Source organism: Dryas octopetala, chromosome 8 (genome assembly GCF_963921425.1).
Source record: "Dryas octopetala chromosome 8, drDryOcto1.1, whole genome shotgun sequence".
Classification (NCBI taxonomy): Eukaryota; Viridiplantae; Streptophyta; class Magnoliopsida; order Rosales; family Rosaceae; genus Dryas; species Dryas octopetala.
In genome coordinates, this window is record NC_141373.1 from 9,070,825 (window position 1) to 9,091,047 (window position 20,223).

General features: G+C 35.7%; 4 protein-coding genes across 5 annotated transcripts; 2 read left to right on the forward strand and 2 right to left on the reverse strand.

Annotated features, from left to right (window-relative positions):
* Nucleotides 1-201: 201 nt before the first annotated feature.
* LOC147276940 (BURP domain-containing protein BNM2A-like) lies at nucleotides 202-1,480 on the reverse strand. Its single transcript, XM_086253005.1, has 2 exons — nucleotides 1,294-1,480; nucleotides 202-1,063 (listed from the first exon to the last, which is right to left on the reverse strand). The coding sequence occupies exons 1-2, from the start codon at nucleotides 1,387-1,389 to the stop codon at nucleotides 203-205; spliced, it is 957 nt and encodes a 318-aa protein (XP_086109131.1). The 5' UTR covers nucleotides 1,390-1,480; the 3' UTR covers nucleotide 202.
* Nucleotides 1,481-4,167: 2,687 nt separating this feature from the next.
* LOC147276941 (organ-specific protein P4-like) lies at nucleotides 4,168-5,314 on the forward strand. Its single transcript, XM_086253007.1, has 2 exons — nucleotides 4,168-4,252; nucleotides 4,737-5,314. Exons 1-2 carry the CDS (start codon nucleotides 4,208-4,210, stop codon nucleotides 5,112-5,114), a joined length of 423 nt encoding a protein of 140 aa, XP_086109133.1. The 5' UTR covers nucleotides 4,168-4,207; the 3' UTR covers nucleotides 5,115-5,314.
* A 2,667-nt stretch (nucleotides 5,315-7,981) lies between these two features.
* Nucleotides 7,982-14,037, forward strand: CHB3 (DNA-binding family protein). 2 transcript variants are annotated; one of them, XM_086254883.1, is made up of 7 exons: nucleotides 7,982-8,660; nucleotides 9,023-9,555; nucleotides 10,131-10,787; nucleotides 11,632-11,798; nucleotides 11,877-12,547; nucleotides 12,975-13,165; nucleotides 13,274-14,037. In XM_086254883.1, the coding sequence occupies exons 1-7, from the start codon at nucleotides 8,216-8,218 to the stop codon at nucleotides 13,631-13,633; spliced, it is 3,024 nt and encodes a 1,007-aa protein (XP_086111009.1). In that variant the 5' UTR covers nucleotides 7,982-8,215; the 3' UTR covers nucleotides 13,634-14,037. The 2 variants fall into 2 exon arrangements, with proteins under 2 accessions (XP_086111009.1, XP_086111010.1); XM_086254884.1 differs by having other exon boundaries at nucleotides 11,877-12,529.
* Nucleotides 14,038-14,865: 828 nt separating this feature from the next.
* RAB7B (RAB GTPase homolog G3F) lies at nucleotides 14,866-19,001 on the reverse strand. Its single transcript, XM_086253277.1, has 7 exons — nucleotides 18,770-19,001; nucleotides 18,426-18,452; nucleotides 18,195-18,294; nucleotides 16,315-16,461; nucleotides 16,073-16,153; nucleotides 15,765-15,910; nucleotides 14,866-15,072 (listed from the first exon to the last, which is right to left on the reverse strand). The coding sequence occupies exons 1-7, from the start codon at nucleotides 18,820-18,822 to the stop codon at nucleotides 15,006-15,008; spliced, it is 621 nt and encodes a 206-aa protein (XP_086109403.1). The 5' UTR covers nucleotides 18,823-19,001; the 3' UTR covers nucleotides 14,866-15,005.
* Nucleotides 19,002-20,223: the final 1,222 nt, after the last annotated feature.

A 20,223-nucleotide genomic window follows, 5' to 3' on the forward strand; every position in this document is an offset into this window, starting at 1 on the left:
TTGTTTAGCTTTAGAATTTACATGATGATGATCTGCTGCTTCACCACTAAAGCAAGGAAACACATTGCTAACAAAAGCATGATTATAGTCCTTTTCCCCATCTTCTCTCTGTCTCACTGATTGGGCTCTTACTCACAGAGAGATACAATCAACTTTTGATTGAGAAACCAGTGACAATGTGTAGTTGTCTTGCATTAAATTATTACATTAATTTGGATGTTGGAACCCATACAAGATTATCTGCAGGAAAGAAATGGCACACAGGGGAAGTCCCTGGCTTAATCCTAAGAACACTAAATGATGCATGATTAGGGCTCCATTGAGAGGTATCCAAGTGGCAAACAGCAACAGCTTCTACTCTATCTCCATTCTCACCACTTAATGAAATCTTAAACACCTTGTTCTGACTTTCTTGGCTGTGGCAATAGAAAACTGCATAAGGGTAAGGCATGGTGTGACATGCTACCATCTTGGGAGCTAAGATCTCTTTAGGCACTTCCAAAATAGTATAGTTCTGGAAGAGGGTAGTTGAACTTGTGAGATGGGATGTGGCTACAACACTAAAAGGGTAATCAGATCCAAAGACACCTTTTGTGAAGTCAAGCATGGATTCTAAGGAAGTAGCACAGAACTTGGTCTCTCCTTTGATGGGTTTAATCTCACACTGTCTTAGAGTATCTTCCATGGCTTTGGCTTGGGGTGAGTCTTGAGAGAATGAGAACATTTGAAGAAGGTGCAGTAGTTGTTTTGGTGAGAAAGGAATTGAATCAGCTTCATGCCTCGGCAAAAAGTGGGGAGAAGTTGAAGGGTCTCTCTTGGGAAAATAGATGGCCATTGTTTTCCCCACTTTTAGGTCTTTTAAGGTGAAGAAAATCATGAGTGAAGGGTCCATGTGATCCATGTGGGATGATGGATGAGCATGAGCATGCTCTGTATGTTTTGGTTCATGGGCATCATCACTATCTTGCTTAGCATGAATTCCTTGATCCACAGGGTACATCAAGTTGTGTGTTGTTCCCCACTCTTTTTCACTCATCTGCCTGCCTCCAATTCCTTGAGCACACTGCATAATATTACCAATTAAATGTTTAAAAATAAAAAGAGAAAAAGACATGAAAAATTGAAATTTCATCTAAATCGCTGATCATTCTTTTCTTGTATGTTTAATCAAGCCTAAATTTTAAAGGAAAGCTAATAGTTGGAACTAGAAATTCACATGCTGCAATATCATCAGATTTTATCAATTAAAGGACATAAATATGAAGAGTGAACAAAGTCAAATTCTTGGTTTACCATAACAAGCAGCAGTAGATGAAGCAAGGGGCTCCAGAAACCAAGTCCTGAACACATGTTTCTTCCCTTACTACAACTCTTTTCCATTCTGTTCATCTGCTAATTTTGAAAGAGCACAAAGATATGAAGTCCTAAACTTTGACCAACAAAATATATATGGGAAAGCTGTTTCTCAAGTAAGTGATTTCCCCAGGCACAACTCAGCTTAAAAACAATAGGCTAAACTCATTTACTGACTAAAAATGGGCAGCTATAGTTTGACATTTTTTTTTTGTTACAACTATAGTTTGATATTTTACTGTTGCTATGCATCTTAATTTGACTTGTAAGGGATGGGCCTACTGGCCATCCACTTGTTATTGTCTCTTTAATTTGTCTTCTCATAATTATTATTGCTGTCAGCCTGTAATCTAGTCATATAGACTAATAGACACATACCTTTTTGTTTTTTTATATTCTTCCATATCGTGTAGAATATTTTTTATTAAAATTTTTATTAAAAACAATTATTTATAGGGAATGCCCATACACGTGACCCTATGGTATAGTTGTATTTTTTTGGACTTTATTGGAGGAGATTTCAAGTAAAAACATAAATATGGATTATGAGACCATCTTCGTTGAAATATACTTTATCTTAAACATAATAAGGCATGATTTGTGGGACCTAGTCTATATTGTAATTCGATGATCGAAGCCATCTATATTCTAAGCCTCTATACAAGAATCATTCTTGCAAAAAATTAGGTCAATCGAAAACCATTAAGACATCTAATTGTGATTGAATGAATAGACAAATATAATGATTCCATAAACGTACACTTGAAATGATGGCCCTTTGATTAAATAGTTAAACAATTTTCGATTTATGTAATTTTTTACAAAAATGATCCTTGTATAGAGGTTTAGAAAATAAATGACTTCGATCATCGAATTATAATGTGGAGTGAATTCCACAAAGCATACCTCATTATGTTTAAAATAAAATATATCTCAAAAAATAGACATCTATGTATTCTATTTGACTATTGTTTTTAGGGATTATATTTGAATCAGAGCTTAAAAGATGAATTATTTGAATCATAACAGTATAACACATTGTGACAACATCTACTTAATTTAGAGAACAGTACAATTTCTTTATATGTCAAGAGAATGTTATTTGCACTACAAAATAAGCTTTTGATAATCGAAAATTTTTATTATTTAATGAGAAATCATTCAGTCATGACTTTCTTTCTACTTTCGTTCTAGTTTTATCCAAATAAGAAAAAGCAACCTGACAAATGTGTAGACCGAATTAGCTAGTTTGGAACTAAACATAATATTAACACAAAACCCACAATAAGAAAATAATCCAAACTCAGCTCATTGGTTTCTGATGGAATATCCAATTATAAAAGTTGATTCTCAAGATCCAACTGCACGTGCACAAAGATTTATTTTGCATTAAGATTTGAAAGTGAAAAAGTGACAAACAAGGGTCGGCATCATTGAGTCACATCTCTATGGTAATTACTTGCAAACAAACAAAGTGTCACCAACCTTGAAGATTCGATTATATATCCTCAACTGTAGACGATAAGACATATGACAACCCACGTGAAAATGCATCCTAGAGCAATAATGTGGGAGAACTCTCTTCATCCAAGAACTCAATTACAAGGATTTTAGGCACCAATAGGCAAGACCATAAACTTGTTACAAACAATTGGATAAAGTACTAGGCTTTGATGCTTTATACGAATAGACAAAATAAAGAAAAAATTAATCCCAATATTTTTCATCTAATTGAAAAATCCAAATTTAATTAAGCATGCAAAATGTCGATGATTAATTCCATTGATTTCAAATGTATGAACCAATAGATTACAAAGAAATTGTGAAAAATGTGCTATAAGATGCGACTACATGATTAACAAATTGTAGATCATCAGTAGTTGTTCACTAGACAAGACAAAGTTAGGAGAAAGGCTAAGAACACGTTTTTTTTAAGATACTCTAGACCAACCCTATTTTCTTTTGATTTAGTTCTAATCTTTCTTTTTGTTTTATCCTCCTTGGTGAGGAAATATTTGTATATTATTGGCCATAAATGATGAAAGACAAATGTAATTATATATACAATGTTTCTTTTTCGTTGCTTTGATTGATTATTAATATAGGACCAAATCTTTGACCAAGAATGACCAAAAGATTTATTTTCATTATAATACGGGGGTTTTAATTAATTTAAGATATCTACCCTCACCTCATTCAACTCATGTCACTTGAATTAAGGTTCATGGTCGACTGGCAAAGGGATTTGGGCCGATAGTAGTCGTGCATTATGTCATGCATGACTCTTAAGACTTGAAGTGTGACATTATAATAAATATTTTAAATTTGTTACCATAAAGAAGGAATTAAGAATTCTTAGGTAATTGTCACTTAGAATGAATATAACATTTAATTGCATAAAAGTCTAAATGTAATTTTAAACATAAGTACAAGATTATCATCAATAACATTAGTAGAGCATTCAAAAAATAAGTGCGAGAGACAAGAGTGTGACTAGTTGTTAATAGAAAAGCATATCTATGTTGGAAGCCTTCCAAAATTTTAGGGTCCACAATTAGATCAGCCCCTGATGTCTTCCAGCTAGGTATGATAATCAAGACAACTAGACAAGTGCCATTAATGGGACTACCATAATATTTTATTCATCATCATTGTAGTACCATACATATTATATATATATGTGTATAATTCATCATCAAACCCGACATGTTTCTCGTGCCCTCGTGTCTTCATGCTTCCTAGACAATTATTCTGCTCCAAAATAATTATCTATAAGTAGCCTCATCACTCATGAGGTTACGTATCCTTCCAGTCCAACTACAAGGATTAAGTTTTTTTTTTGCATACTGTAGACATGAAATCTCTTTGTTCCATTTTAGCTCTCTTCTCACTTCTTTTGGTAAGAATTTGGTCATTCTGTTCTTGCTTAGTTGCTTAACATATGTCATCAATTGTTCAAGCCAATGGTTATAATTGAGAGTTGAGAGGTGGGAAAAGCAAACTCAACTCAAAATTTTATCTTTCGTTCACATGAAAACGTCATATTATTAGATAATTTGAGATGCTACGCTACCAAATTGTCAATTTAATTAAATTAAGTAGGTCCTTATTTGCATATCTAGTCTAAATATTGACAGTTTGACAACACATTAATAATATCAGTGTTACGATTTAAAGATTTAGCATGTTATATTATTATTAATTGCAGGATAATGTTTTTTTATGACATGTTATATTGTTCAATTGTGAATTTAAATTGAATGAAAACTTGCTTGAATTAACAGTTTGATAATATAATTTATGAATGAAAAGCAATATGATCTTTAAAATGCCTTGGAAATTTTTCATAACATTTTCTGTGGTGTTTCTCTTTTGTGGAGCAGTTTGCTAAGACTGCAGAATCAAGAAGAGGTGCAGGAGACTACTGGAAAAGTGTCATGAAAGAGCAGCCCATGCCAGAAGCAATTGGAGGCCTCATTGGTGATCATTCTGATTCAGCATCAGAAAAAGAGAAAGCCAACTGCCATGAGACTGTGAAACCTTTTGTTGAGGTTAAGGTTGAGATTGATGAGGAGTTTGAACCAAGACCCAACATCTCATCTTACCATGATGATGACAGTAAAGCAAAAGAGTCCTCTTTGAAAGACTCTGAGCCACAAACTAAGTCCATGGCTTACCCTGACAATAGTAATAGTGGTGCTGAAGAGAAGAGTGAGGAAGATTTTGAGCCAAGGCCAAACATTTCTTTTTACAATGACTGAAGGAACAGAGATATTGAATTGGTGCAATTCTGGAGCTATTTTAAAAGTAGCTAGTAATTAGCTGTTGTGTTATGTACCCCCCAAAAGAAAGCCACTGGCTATGTGAGAATTAGTCTATGTATTATTATGACTGTAAGATATATGTGGTCTGGGATTTGATGTTTCCAGTTGTGTAATCTTAAAACGAATAAACAAATAGCTTCAGCCATGAATGTAATATTTTTGTCAATAGTCTGTGCCTTATTGTCATGTACTATGTGGCTAGCTAAATAATATATTTTTTATAATAAATAAATTGGAAGCTCCAAAGAAAATTAATGTACTTAATACTAAACTCATAATACTAAAGATACATTTAATGATTGCCACTTAATCTGACATAGAGTTAGAGAAATTGGTGGCTGAGATTCACATAGTCAAATAGTGTTGTTCATCAACAAAAAATGATTTTATTTGGATGCACCATCTGTTTTTTTTTTTTTTTTTTGGGCGAAGGATGCACCATCTGTTATAATTACCATTAGCTTTGCAGCCTTATGCGGGTGCCGAGTTTGCACGTCCCGCTTAGGACTGCCTAATAGTTCAACTACAATAATAGAGAATGTTAGTCATTTCGGATTCATGTCAAGTTATGTTGGTTTAAATTGAAAAACTATTTGGCTCTTTATTTGTAAAATAAAATTATTTTTCTTTACAAATCAATTACAATTTGATACCTAATAAATTAGCCCACCGGCTAGTTCAGTTTTCTTTTATCAATTGCTGATGACTTTGTTTGGGTGGAAGATGCGCCACCTTGGTTGTATCCTACCCTTCATTGGCCAATAGCCTTAATATGAGTTCTCTCATTTCCGATGAAAAAAAGATAATTTTGATCCATGTGTTTTACCTCATAAACATACTTGGTTGGTCTCCGTGGTTTCAAAACTCTGGCAAAAAAATCATGTATGTTACCTTCAATTTAGTTTTCAAACAAAATTTAAAAATTTGAGTTTATTAAAATTGTACTCATATTGCAAATAACATTAAACACAGAGATTAAATGTAAAGTTTTGAAACCGGCCACATGGACAAAATCTGTTTTTAAAATAAAACACAGGGACTAAAAACAATTTATTCCCAAAAAAAAAAAAAAGCTGCTATTTGCACACCTCTTTCAAGAAAAAAAGAAAAACCTCAAGAGAAAAGACCTTATATCCCATCTTTTATCTTTTTGCACACCTCTCTTAAAAAAAAATAAACACACACACACAACACTTACACACCCCTCCCTCACCCCGACCACCTCCCTAGCCACCTCTCCTCTCTCTGGCACACATCCCCATCCCCGACCATGCCGCCGAGCAGCTCACCACCTCTGGCGACCACCCCACCCCTTCTTGTTATTTTTCCAGAAAGCACCTCAGCAATGCACTCACAGACCTCATCCCAAACATCTAAGGATGAGCCGTGCTTGACAAGTGTGTAACTTTTTATCCCTTTACTTTGTTTTTCAATGACCAATTCCTTATTGTAAGTCATTATGTATAGAATTGTGATTGACTTGAGAAGGAATGATTCCTTACAAGTAAGCTGCCAAATATTATTCTTTCAAATTTGTATCCAATAGTAGTCAATCTTAACATTACTTGTTTAATTAATTGTAATAAATGACTTGAAATTAAACAATCTATTTATTAATCATGTTGTGCTTGTGTGAACTCATATTTCTCTTGAACTAAAAACTTGAAATTATCACTCGGTCTAGAGGTCAAAAGGGTAATCAGCCACCATGGCGGTTTGGTGTAGAATGGAAGAAGAGAGGGAAGGAAGGAAACTGAGGTGATGGTGTTGTTCATGATAGTCTTTAAAAATGAGGGTATAAATTAACTGAAATTTTCAAAATGAGGGAGTATATATAAAGAGCAATTCGAGTGGGTGTAAATATAATTTCTTTAAACTTTTTTTGACACCTAGCTGTAATTACACACAAATCAGCACAGTGCGGGCAAAAAGGAAAAAAAAAAAAAAAAGGTTTTCAACTTAAAAGCCCCTAATCTATATTCTACTCACTTAAAAACCACCGTACCTAGGATTTTCACACTTAAGAACAAAAAAATGTGCCGGATTTTCACAATTTACCATCTTTCTGACTTTCGGAATCATTTATTTCTTAGATCAATCTTGAAAGATATCTCTGCAAAAAATCAACCAAATTAAAAATCGTTTAATCATATAAAGTAATTGTTATATAAATAAAAGACTTCCAATTTAGTTGATTTTTTATAGAATTGCTCTTTAAAAATGATCTAAAAAAATAAACATCAAACTGATAATAATAAAAAAGAAAATCGGATGTGAAAGTAAATTGGGAAAAATGGTCGCAGGGTCAACTCAAAGATTTTGGTTAGGGGTGTGTAAAAATACTAAAAAATCGAGTTTCGAACCAAACCAAACCAATCCAAACTTTGTGGTTTGGTTTTGGTTTTCAATATGAAAATTTTTGATTTTAACCGAACCAAACCACCACTGATAATATGTATTAATTTTTATATCTTAATTGTTTTATATATAATTTTAATACCTATTAATTATAGAGTAAATCAAATTCCCTATTATAGTTTATATATGTTTTTAAACTATAGAAATGTAAGTACTTGTCACTTGTTCATTATGATAGCTGTTCATTCTGTTTTTGTCAAAATGAGCCTTTATATAGCTATATTAAGTATGCAAAATGAGTCTTTAGCTAGCCAAATTAGGCTTTAAAAAAGGTCATTATCCATAAAACTCACAAAGTTGGGCTTAATATTTTAGCCCAATTGTTATTTAGTTTTTGAATAACTAAACCATCTGAACCAATATTCACGATTAAAAACCAAGATAGGGCTAAAGCTTGTTTGATTTTGATTCTTAGACTGACCATTTTGGAAATGTTGGTTTGATTAAAGTTATCTGGTTTGGTTTTTCTAACCACGCTCACCCCTAATTTTGGTAAGTCCATATAGAATTCCTCCGAATTGTGGCCGTAACAATCTACAGCAATAGTGAACCAACTGTGTATATCCAGGAGCCAAACCTTGATTCACAACCAAACCCTCCAAACAAACAAACATTCCCCGATGGAAGAGAAACGCCGCGACGCTGGAGCTCAGCCGGCGGCTAACGCCGACTCTTCTCCGTCATCCGAGCCGGCCTCTTCTCGGCGCCGCGCCGGAGCCCAAAAGCGGAAGGCCAGCAATCTCAGCGCCTCGGGCTCTTCGTCCGCGCCTTCGAAGCGCATGACTCGCGAGAAGACTTCGCTTTCTCACAACCCTCCGATCCACAACCACAACGGCCCGTTGACCCGGGCCCGCCAGGGCCCCAACAGCCTCGCTTCGGCTTCAGCTGCAGCCTCGAAGCCGGCGGCGGCGCAAGCTAAGCGGTCTGAGCAGTCGGCTGGTGAGGCGGTGGCTGAGCTGATGAAGAGGGAGAGTGAGCTGGAGGCTCTGGAGGCTTCTATGGAGGCTGACTTTGAAACCATTAGATCTTGCGGTGTCAATGCTCACGTGGTTCCCAGTCATTGTGGTGACACTCTTTGGCTCTTGTCAAACCCTTGATTTTGTGCACATTTTGATTAGAAATTTAGAATTCAATGAAAGTTTGAATTTTTTTTTTGGGTTGGTTTCTGATTCTGTGTACTGGGTGGTTTTTGTTTACTGATAGTGAGAGACTGAGCTAAATTTTTTGGTGCTGAACTGGTTTTAGTTCTTAAAATTAGAAGCATTACTTTGAAATGTTAGGTTAATAAATTACTTTGGAACCAAATGGAGGCAAAGGGAACATTAGTGTTGAAACTTTGTGTTTTAAGAGCATGGTTTGATAATGTGGGGTGGAAGCATTTTGGTTTTAACCTTGATTTTTTATTGGACCATTGTTTTGGCTTCCAGGTTGGTTTTCATGGACAAAAATTCACCCCATTGAGGAGCGTATGTTGCCGTCTTTCTTTAATGGGAAGTCCGATACGCGAACTCCTGATAAGTACTTGGAGATACGCAATTGTATTATGAAGAGATTTCATATGAATCCGGGCACATTGATTGAGTTGAAGGATTTGTTGGAGCTTGAAGTCGGAGAATTTGATGCTAGACAAGAAGTAATGGAATTTTTGGATCACTGGGGTTTGATTAATTTCCACCCGTTTCAACCAACAGATTCTGCTGTGGCCAGTGCCGATAGTGATGAGGTGGCACTAAAGGATTCTTTGGTAGATAAGTTATATCATTTTGAAGCACTAGAATCACGCTCATCAGTCGTTCCCAAGACTAATTTAACTACCACAACCCCAACTGTGCCATCTGGGTTATTTCCAGAGTCTGCAATTGCTGAAGAGTTGGTGAGGCCTGAGGGGCCAGCTGTTGAATACCATTGCAACTCTTGTTCAGCTGATTGCTCACGCAAGCGCTACCATTGCCAGAAGCAGGTTGGTTCTTTCATAGCAATTGTATATTGAATATTGTAGCAATGCTTGCTATGGAAAGATACACTTTGCCTGACCTTAATTTGCATTTTGATTTTGCTTTTTAAATTAAATAGTGTAGAACATTTGTAAGGGTCCTAAAACATGTGGATCACTTCAACCAATTGAAATTGTTAATAAGAAAAGAAGTCATTTTACCAAATCTTTTGCAGTCATATTTCTGCAATATCTGAAGTGTGTGATTGTAATGTATGTGATCGAGGTATTAATGATTATGAAGCTATATCTGTTCATATCAAAGTTGTCAGATTCAGTATTGTTTACATCTCTGGTAGTTCAGCAGGATTTATCACCTGCTGATAGTAAATTGTTAATATTTCCTGGTCAATAGTCTATGCTATTGCATTAAAGTTACTTACTATTAATAATGCATCCCACCTCGAGAACTTTATCCAACCTGATTTTCATGTCAACTTTCTGTTTTTTTTTTTTTGAGATGAAGTGGATGTTATGATTATTGGAACTTTCAGTGTCCTATTTACATTTATTCTGTGTACTGATTACATTCATTTTAACAGGCTGATTATGACCTATGTACTGATTGCTTTAATAATGGGAAATTAGACTCTGGTATGTCTCCATCAGATTTCATTCTTATGGAGCCTGCTGAGGCTCCCGGGGTAAGTGGTGGGAAGTGGACAGATCAGGAGACCCTCCTTCTCCTTGAAGCATTGGAACTGTATAAAGAAAACTGGAATGAGATTGCTGAACATGTTGCTACAAAAACAAAAGCTCAATGTATTTTGCACTTTGTTCAAATGCCAATTGAGGACACCTTTCTTGATTATGATGATCTTGATGCTAGTGCCAAAGAAACTGCAGATCCAACTTCAACTGACCCCAAAACTTGCCCCAAAGATGCCCCCGAAACAACAGAGAATAATACTGGTGCTAACGAGAGTGACCCCCAAACTTCCGCAATGGAAACTTCAAAAGAAGAAGTGACTGAAGTAAAAGTTGGGCAGGATACTTCAAAGCCAGAAGATGTAAATGAAGTCAAAGTTGGTCAGGAAACCTCAAAATTGGAATATACTAGTGAATTGAAAGTTGATCAGGAAACAGATGAGAATATTGCACTCAAGGCTCTTAAAGAAGCATTTGAAGTTGTTGGTTATTCTCCAACACCTGAAGGTCAACTTTCATTTGCAGAAGTGGGAAACCCTGTCATGGCACTGGTAAGTTGAATGCATATATGTGGATATATGGTGCATCAACAGGTGGGTTAGTGAACATGATTCTAAGTAAATCTGTTGAACTTGTTCCACAAAGAAATAAATAGATTAATAAGTGATGTAAAAAGTTAAATTATGAACTCGCATATAAGTTCTAAAATAAACTGAAATGATTCAAGATTGGACCTTTGACATATAACAGTACTGAAGAATCTCTTTAGAAGATCTTGTCTCCGGGTAGCCTGCTCTGGTTATACAACTTTTGTTACCCAGGTGGCTAGCACACTTCACATGGTTAGCCAAATATCAATATTGCATAACAATAAATAAAAGGTACAAGTATTTTGTTGAGGTACCCATTCTATTACAAATTTCAACAACTTAATACTTATTTTTGTGCCTTTAGTGGGTCTAGTATGTTTGGCAATTGAATTTTATTTTATGTTTCAAATTATCAACTATAGGTGCATTCAGAAATTTCCTGCTTATTTCCAGAAGTTGAGATAACTATGACTGAATTGAATTTGTTCACCTTTCATTCTTTTCCAGTTGGAGCATTTGAAGTGATCTCTAGATGCTATTGCTTACTTGATTATTCATGCTAGTTGTATGTATGATGTATGTGTGTAAGTGCATGCAGGTATCAATATATCTATGATGCGTACATGCATCCGTCTACGTATGATGTATTTTATGTCAGTATCAATACACAAGTAAAATCAAATGGGACTGGCGTTAATGCTGTGGGACTTAAGCATTTCGGTGCAACAAGGAAAACATATAGCTCATACTTTGGCCTTCAAACACTGCTTATGTGTCACTACTTATAGGTTGCACTCTTTTACAGGCAGCATTCCTGGCACGTTTGGTGGGACCTGATGTAGCTATTGCTTCAGCACATAATTCTTTAAAATCCATATCTGCTAACTCTCCTGGCATTGAACTGGCTGCAAGGCACTGCTTTCTTTTGGAAGATCCACCGAATGATAGTAAGGAGCAAGCTGGTCCTGATAGGTATGTGATTTTGTGTAGAGCATTTATTCCTCTACTTGTTTGTGTGTATTCTATCTAATGTCAGTGATGGATTTGCAGTGTTGCTTCTGAAACGGAAGCTCAGAAAGACAAAGTCCATGAAGACAAAAACCAGAAAGATGATAACTCCACCTCAGGTTTGGAAGAGAAAGATTTATCAAATGAAAATAGTGACAAGAAATTTGAAAAGTTTCCTCCTGAAGAAAAGTCACAATCTGCAACAGAACAAGATGACATAGTTTCTCATGAGGAAGTAGGAGCTGATAATTTGGACAAAACAAACAATTTAGAGTTAGCAAAGGACCAACCACCAACTACTGTGGGGGAGTCAGATGATTCAAAAGTCGAGGCAGAGCATCCACCAAGTTCTGTTAAGGAGTCACAAGAAGGGATTTCAGCCGGAAAGTCTTCTGAACCTTCAGAGATACCAAAGGATGTGGAGATGTCTGATTCACTTCCCTCTACAATGAATGAACCTCAGCAACCAGAAACATTAAATTCAGTTGAAGAACCTCCCCGTTCTACAGAGGCATCAAAAGATGTGGATGTGTCTAATTCTCTGGTTTCAGAAAATAATGAGCCTCCGCAACCAGTTACAACCAAGTCAGAAGAACCCCCTCAACCTACAGAGATACCAAAGGATGTAGATATGGTGTGTGATTCTCAGACCCCACAAAAGAATGAGCCTCCACAACCAGTTACATCGAATTCAATGGTTGAAGATGGAGCAAGTACAGCTCTCTCTCTCTCTCTCTCTCTCTCCCTCCCCCCCCCCCCCCCCCCCCCCTTCCCCCCCTCATTTGTGGGGATTCTTACAGTATTAGGATACTATGTAAAGCATATCAAATTTGATTGAGAGGAAGAACTTAATGCTTAATTGAGTCTTCTTGTGTTTGTGCATGCATGATCATGTGTGAAGGGGAGGGGGTTGGCAGAAGCCAAGGGGGAGAATTAGATCATATTGGATGCTTTTTTGGTTAAGTGAGCATGTTGGATTTTGATAGAAATAAAAATCTAGGAAATGGTTCTTATGCATGCCAGTTATGCTTGGATCATAAATTACTGTGCAACAAATCAAGTAAAAACTTGGAAAGTTTAGTTTCATGAGTTTAATGTTCATTGCCTGTGATTTACTGATTTCCTGTTTGTACATTGCAGCTGAGGATAAAACCAAAGATGGTAAAAGAGAGAAACATGATGGTACAGAGATAAAAGCTGATCAGAAAATTGATAAAATAAAGCATGCTGCAGTTTCTGCAGTCTCAGCAGCTGCAGTGAAGGCAAAACTTCTAGCAGAGCAGGAAGAAGATCAAATCCGACAACTTACAGCCATGTTGATAGAGAAGCAGGTCATCCCAATGCCAAATTGCCTCCTTTTTGTTTGTTGTTAATAAAATCAATTTTTACTTTTTGGAGGTGTTTTTTTTAATTATTATTATTATTATTTTTTACTGCAGTTGCATAAGTTGGAAGCCAAATTGACTTTCTTTAGCGAGATGGAAAGTGTTGTGATGAAGGTAAGGGAGCAATTGGACAGGTCAAGACAGAAGCTCTACCATGAACGGGCGCAGATAATTGCAACCCGACTTGGCTTACAAGGTTCCTCATCTAGAGCAATGCCTACCAATAGAATTGCCATGAATACTAACTCAGCTCCAAGACCCCCACTAAGCATGGGTTCCCAAAGGCCACCTATGTTGAGACCCATGGGGCAAATGGCTCCGACTCCTCCGAACCAATTTTCATCCACAACATTGGCAGGAAGTTCAATACGGCCTCCCAGCCAGGACAACCTTTCTTCAGTTGGGACAAAGTAAACTTCACCTATGAACATGTGAATAGGTGCTAATCCATTCTTATGCCACGGTCATCAACCATCTTCTATACCTAGTGTGTTAGAATTTGGCAGATTCTTGGATGCTGTTTTAGAAGTTAGAGGTGCCCCAACTGAATACAACCTCTGTCCTAGTTGCCAACATTGCCGCTGATAAACCAGACGCCAGAGAGATATTCAACAGTCCATTGTGCTCTGTTTTGGAACCTTTTCTTTCAACTCTTTACCGTGTAAAATGGTTCTCTCACATACTAAGAAAAGAAAAAAGGAGGGGAAGGATCTCATTTTGTACAAATGTCCAATGACACATTCATTTGCTTGAATTGTTGCGTTCCAAAAATGCCAAATTTTAGTTGCTACCTATAAAAGTTCGCGAGTGTTTTATGATTTAAAGTTTAAGTGCCAATTATTACTTTTTAGGCTTATTCACACCATTGCTCCTTGTAAGATATACTTTTTTTCACTTTGCCCCCTGAAACTTAAATCCTCTCAGTTTGCCACCTGAACTTCATAAAGTTGTTACAAAAGGCCCTATGCCGTTAACTCTGTCAATTTTTCCGTTAAAATAGCTGACATAACACCTATATGGCATGAGTGAGACCCTTTTTTAGTTATGTAAGATCCATGTAGACAAACAAAATTATAAAAAATTGACATGGATCTTATTATTTTTTAGTTTAAAAATTATTTTTTTTGTCCACATAGATTTTACATAACTAAAAAATGGCCTCACTCATGCCATATAGGTGCCATATCAGCTATTTTAACGGAAAAATTGACGGAGTTAACGGCATAGGGTTTTTTGTAATAACTTTGTGAAGTTCAGGTGGCAAACTGAGAAGATTTAAGTTTCAGGGGGCAAAGTGAAAAAAAATGTATCTTACAGGGAGCAATAGTGTAAATAAGCCTACTTTTTATTTTTCCTCGGGCAGAGTTAAATTTCGAAAATATTTTTAGGAAAATGGATGTATTAATTTAAGATGCCTCGGCGGAACAAGAAGTCTGTCCCCAACTACTTAAGTTTGTAGGAGTTGAACTAGAAATGCACTAGAAATGCATGACCAATCGACAAACTCATTATGGTTGATGAAAATTGCATTATTTTCCCAAAAATAAAAGTTGGACCATCCTTTTCACCAAGAATAATGGCATATCAAGGGGATAAATCTTATATGTAACCTGATTAAATCAAACAGTACTCAGAAGAAGGCACCGTACAACCAAACTGAAAAAACATTGATGAGACCATTTTGTTCCACACAAACACTAATGTACATTGTCACCGCATACATAACAATAAATGTAACTTCCAAAGATGACTTATTGTTTACTGGGAAAGAATTCAGGTACAATATTTAACACTCGCATCCAGTTGACCTCGGCTGATTGCTGCTTCCGACATCAATGGTATCCGGCAAGTATCTTTATGAAGCAGATAATTCCAACCCGAGACAAAAGGAAAAACAAAAACAAAAGGAAAAAGATATCAACAGATGAACTCTGGAAAAGAAAAATATGTAACTGTCTTTTTTAGCATAGATGTAATACTCAAAATCAGAATAGGCTGAATAGTTACCAACTGTCACACTGAAACTAATATTAATACTTATTCAATGAGGTATATATACACTAATAATACGAGTCCTAGAGTAGAGGGCATACCAAACTCGAATGAAATTGAGGTACATCATGCAACACCAATTTTTATTATGTGTTTCTGTGTTAGTGGGGCACCTAATCAATTTTTTGAGAATGTTAAACCAAGCAAACCAATTTGTTTACCAAAAAAAAGTAATAATTATAACTATGCGACCGATTTCTGTTCTGAAACTAATATTAAGAACAGCTCAAGAGTAAAGTTCATTTCCTACATATAAAAGAAAATTGAGAGAAACGTTTTCAGTAAAACTACTAAATTATTACTTTGTGAGCAGGTGAGCTATAATATCTAACTGGGGCACTGTGGATTTTAATTCCCTTAGAGGAAATGGTTTGGCTAGTACTAGATGATTAAATTTGTTTTATATAAGCATATGGCATGAACTATAAAAACACCCGAGGACATGTGTGGGTGCATTAGCATATCAATGGAGGTGGTTTCTAGTTCAACTTACATCTCCTCCTCTTCCCCACTCTTCAGAGCATCCTTTGCTATGGTCTGGAAAGCTTCTTCCACATTAATGCCTTCCTTGGCAGAGGTTTCAAAGTATGGAATATTTCCTTTTGATGCACACCAAGCTCGAGCCTTTTTCTCTGAAACCTGGAGTATTAAAAAGAAAGTGAAATGTAGACTTCAAACACATATTATAACTAAATCATTTGTGCATAGTTTGCATGCGTGTGTGTGAAAGAGATTTGGGGAGGGGGGAGAGAGAGAGAGAGAGAGAGAAGATGACAAATTTTTTGGTTAAGAGATGCATACCACTCTACTATTTCCACCATCTACATCAATCTTGTTTCCTATAACAACAAATGGAAAATTTTCTGGATCTGAAGGACTTGCCTGCCGAAGAATTGTCAAGTCATCATCAGAAGTTCAATTTTTTTTTTTTTTTTTGTACCTCATAACAAATGGAAGTTGATCCAAAAAGAAAAAAATAACCAACAGAAAAATCTGCAAGGGATGCAACTCTTTAAAAAATAATAAAAAAGCCAAAATCATACTTGAATAAGGAATTCTTCCCTCCAGTTGTTAAGGTTATCAAATGATTTCATCGAATTAACATCATAAACTAGAACACAGCAATCAGCACCACGGTAAAAAGCTACACCAAGGCTTTGGAATCGCTCCTGACCAGCTGTATCCCAAATCTGACAAAACAATACAATGTGGGTTGACATTCAAACACACTTCGCACCAACTTATCCAAGAATTTATAACATAAAAATACTGCAGAAAGTACTTGCAGAAGTGGTTAGCCAAAACATTTTCAACAATAGCTATGAGGTTAAGGGCATAACATGCACTCCAAAGTATCATTACTATTATTATCAATTAAGAGATAAGAAAATCAATTTCTCACATGAATTCTGCTTGGTTATGCAACTTATGCTATATATGGCCAACATAATTCCCTATATTACAATCTTCATGCAGTAGCCATACAAAGAAAAGTAGTTCCACAATGAGCAATTGAGATAACAATCAATTAATCAACTGTGATAATCTGATGATCATAAATTAACAGTGTGAAATCCTTTTCATGCTATTCAAATCAATATACTAAAGGTACCAATTTACAATTAGCTTGTTCATACAACAACTTTCTTTGGATGATAAAAACCAAACCAGATTTTTTTAAAAAAATGAAAAGTAATATTGTGAAACTAAAAATGAAGTGAAGACAAGCCAGCATAGCTAAAGACAAATCCTGAAAGAAAAATGCACATCCGTCATTAATTATCAAGAAGGATAGTATAATTGAATGAAAGCCTTGGCCATGGTAACAGTACAGGTAGGAGAGAATGAAGACAAAGTCAAAGCTCGGCTTCCTCCAAGTAAACAGAGACAAGTAAATGCAGATTTATCAGAAGTGCCATTGTAGTCTTTAGACACAGAAACAAAGGATTCTCTATGAATCCTTGTCCACAGAGACAGAAGAGAAAGTTGTTGCAAAAAACACAGGAGAAAATGCAAGCCTCCACACATGCAATATTAGCAAGTTGTGATTCATTATATTCCTAAAAGACATCACCTGATAATCTTCAAGGGTGAAGACTTGTCTAATTTCTACCACTTCTTGTGGGTAGTAACCAAATAGGGGTGCCTCTTTTAATGTATGGTTCTCAAAAACACGAACTAAGGGAACTGAGGGTGCTTGAGCACTTCTAAAATGCACGTGAAAACTTTCAAAAGTGTAGGACCCACCAGTTCATACTAGGCACTAGCAGATGGCTAAGCCGAAAATCATCATGTTAAGTAAATGATTCCTTAGATAGGACCATTAAACTAAATGAAATTGTTAATATGAAGTCCTAAAGGAACCTCTAATCATTAAGAATTACCCGGTTGAATAAAATGGTCAGAACCATCTGACCATTCTAGTTTTATTATGTGAATGTTTTCTGTAGCTGTAAAAGTTGTTGATCCTAACCATTCGCTCACAGTAACAAATTGTAGAATTATATTTTAGTGGGATTTAGTGTGAGAATCCCAAAAGGAAAATTGATGAGATACAGCAAAATTTATCTAGTCCTAGTTTTTCTCCCCCCACCCCCCAACTTATAGGATACAAGAAATTGCTAATTTGGGTGTCCATTCCCCTGTTAAACCACCTGGTCCAGGCTGGATTGGCATAGGTTCCTCTAGGCCACCACAATCAAAGATTGAACAAAAGTAATGCAAACACAATAAATATAGAAAAGTCCCAAAATAAGCAACCAAATATAAACCCAACCAAACACGCCCAATTAGAATGCACACACGCCCAGAAACATCTTTTTCCACTTCTTAAGGAAATTAAAAAGCTGGAAGCTTTTTATTAATTAAAAAAAGAAAGCTGGAAACTTGAATAATAAAATAAGCATTAGGACTACAAAGAAACCTGCAAGGTGAAGAGCCTATCCTCAAACTGCACTTCTTTCGTCAAAAAATCAGCTCCAATCGTGGCCTTGTACTGGTTACTAAACTTCTTATTTACATATCTATAAGAATTATGTTAAAGGCAAACCCACCATCTAAAAAAATGAAATTGCTTTAACTAACCAACAAAACCATTATGCTTAAAACTGAATAACCAAATACATAAACTCAACATTCCAGCTGCCAAGGATACTGATTCATCAAAGAAGTCTTCCCCACCCTGCAAATCACAAATTAAACAAACCCTCTTACCACCAAAAAAAAAAATTGTAACCTTTTACTAATAAGCATAACAAATTTAAATTTCACTATCTAGAAACATCACCAAAATATTAAAAAAATTAATGAAATCATAAATTCTTAAACTATATGAAAGTCAAATTCATGTGCTGCTACAGTAAGAGCTGAAAATTAGGTTTTTGGATCGTTGTGTGTGATGTAAGATCTAGAAAGATCCGCCCAATCTTAAGCAGAAAACCCTAGAACACACAAAGGTTACAAGCAAGGAGAGAGGGATAGAGAGAGAGAGAGACGGACCCGCTGTCGCCGAGGATGATGACCTTCAAGAGCGTTCTTCTCCGAGACGGCATCGTTTTGGTGAAGTGAATTGGGAAACGATCTGAATTCGGAGCTGAGAGAGAGAGAGAGAGAGAGAGAGAGAGAGAGAGAGACAGTAGAGCTAGTTTCTAGTTTTTTAGTTTTTTAGTAGACGTTTCTGAGAAGAGAAGCTGGTCTGGTCGGAGCTTTCTAGTCTTGTTGTTGGTCTCCTGGTCATCCAAAGCTGGAGCTGACCTGTAAGCGATCGTTTATTAAATAAATATTTATTTATTTTCAGGAATTTCCTTGGCTCACTTTGTTGGTGACTATATCCAATGTTAAAGACCAATTGGGTACGTGCTCGATTGCTACAAAGTAAAGAAACTAATAATTAATTGGGTGTGTTAATTATAAATGACAGACAATAGATTTTATTTCCCACAAGGACATAAAGCTTTTGGGTTTACGGTTTACCTTACATTATAAAAAGTAAAACCAATTGATCGTTGCTTTATCTCGATCATTGATGGTTCACACTGTTACTAATTGCAGCTGCAAGCCTGCGACCACAATAACAAAATTGCAGTTACACTATAGAATTAATACTTGAGCAAATTACAACAATGATCATCAAAATTTACCCTTAATATTATTTTGATCTACGAACTTGTTTTTTGAATTATATAATCCGTAATATATGGGTCCCTCTATAACCTATGTTAAACAGTGTCATTTCTAACATTTTAGAGACGGGGCGAAAATCTGAAATGGGCCTTTGTACAATATATATATATAAAATTCTATAGACATGTTTTTCATTTACTTTTACTTGAAAGTTAAAAAGAAAATAATAAAATGATATCACATTTTATACAAATTTTGAATAAAAAACTTTGGACAAGAAATAATTAAAGTTATAGGGCCTTTGAACATACAAACTTTGAACAAAAAGAAATTAAAGTTGCAATCCTTAGACTTGTCAAAAAAAGGTTCTTCAACAATCTGAGCAACTATGTGATCAAATGCACCACCTAAAAAACACAATTACAATAAGGATAAGGGCTAAAACAGTTAATGAAAATGCCTGAAGACATGGCTAAGAAAGAGATTAAGACTCAAGAGAAAATGCCTTGAGAATCGAATAGATTAACTTCAAGTCTTCAATTTAATTGAATCAATTAATTGAGGATCGAGGAAGAGGGCGACTGGGAAACTGGATTAGTTCTGGGCGAGCTGAAAGCCTGAAAGAGAGAGAGAGAGAGAGAGTGAGAGAGTGAGATATTTGTTTAAAAAAAAAAAAAAACATTTCAACTTTCAATTTCTTCTTCTCTTTTTTTTCCCAAGGCATATGCAATGATTATGCACCTTTGGGTCAATAACTTTAGGCCCCATTTAAAAAAAAAACTATAATTTCTAACCACTAGCAATTATATATACATACTAACGTTTTTTTT

What these genes read in the sequence shown, in the direction of transcription:
- LOC147276940 (XM_086253005.1), bottom strand. Translation starts at nt 1,389, where the DNA reads ATGAACAGAATGGAAAAGAGTTGTAGTAAGGGAAGAAACATGTGTTCA. An exon ending in ATCTACTGCTGCTTGTTATG is followed by an intron (nt 1,064 to 1,293) that starts GTAAACCAAGAA and finishes AATATTATGCAG; the next exon opens with TGTGCTCAAGGAATTGGAGG.
- LOC147276941 (XM_086253007.1), top strand. Translation starts at nt 4,208, where the DNA reads ATGAAATCTCTTTGTTCCATTTTAGCTCTCTTCTCACTTCTTTTG. An exon ending in CTCTCTTCTCACTTCTTTTG is followed by an intron (nt 4,253 to 4,736) that starts GTAAGAATTTGG and finishes TTTGTGGAGCAG; the next exon opens with TTTGCTAAGACTGCAGAATC.
- CHB3 (XM_086254883.1), top strand. Translation starts at nt 8,216, where the DNA reads ATGGAAGAGAAACGCCGCGACGCTGGAGCTCAGCCGGCGGCTAACGCC. An exon ending in CGTGGTTCCCAGTCATTGTG is followed by an intron (nt 8,661 to 9,022) that starts GTGACACTCTTT and finishes TTTGGCTTCCAG; the next exon opens with GTTGGTTTTCATGGACAAAA. An exon ending in GAGCAAGCTGGTCCTGATAG is followed by an intron (nt 11,799 to 11,876) that starts GTATGTGATTTT and finishes ATGGATTTGCAG; the next exon opens with TGTTGCTTCTGAAACGGAAG.
- RAB7B (XM_086253277.1), bottom strand. Translation starts at nt 18,822, where the DNA reads ATGCCGTCTCGGAGAAGAACGCTCTTGAAGGTCATCATCCTCGGCGAC. An exon ending in ATAGGCTCTTCACCTTGCAG is followed by an intron (nt 16,462 to 18,194) that starts GTTTCTTTGTAG and finishes TTGTTTTGTCAG; the next exon opens with ATTTGGGATACAGCTGGTCA. An exon ending in GGGAAGAATTCCTTATTCAA is followed by an intron (nt 16,154 to 16,314) that starts GTATGATTTTGG and finishes ATTCTTCGGCAG; the next exon opens with GCAAGTCCTTCAGATCCAGA.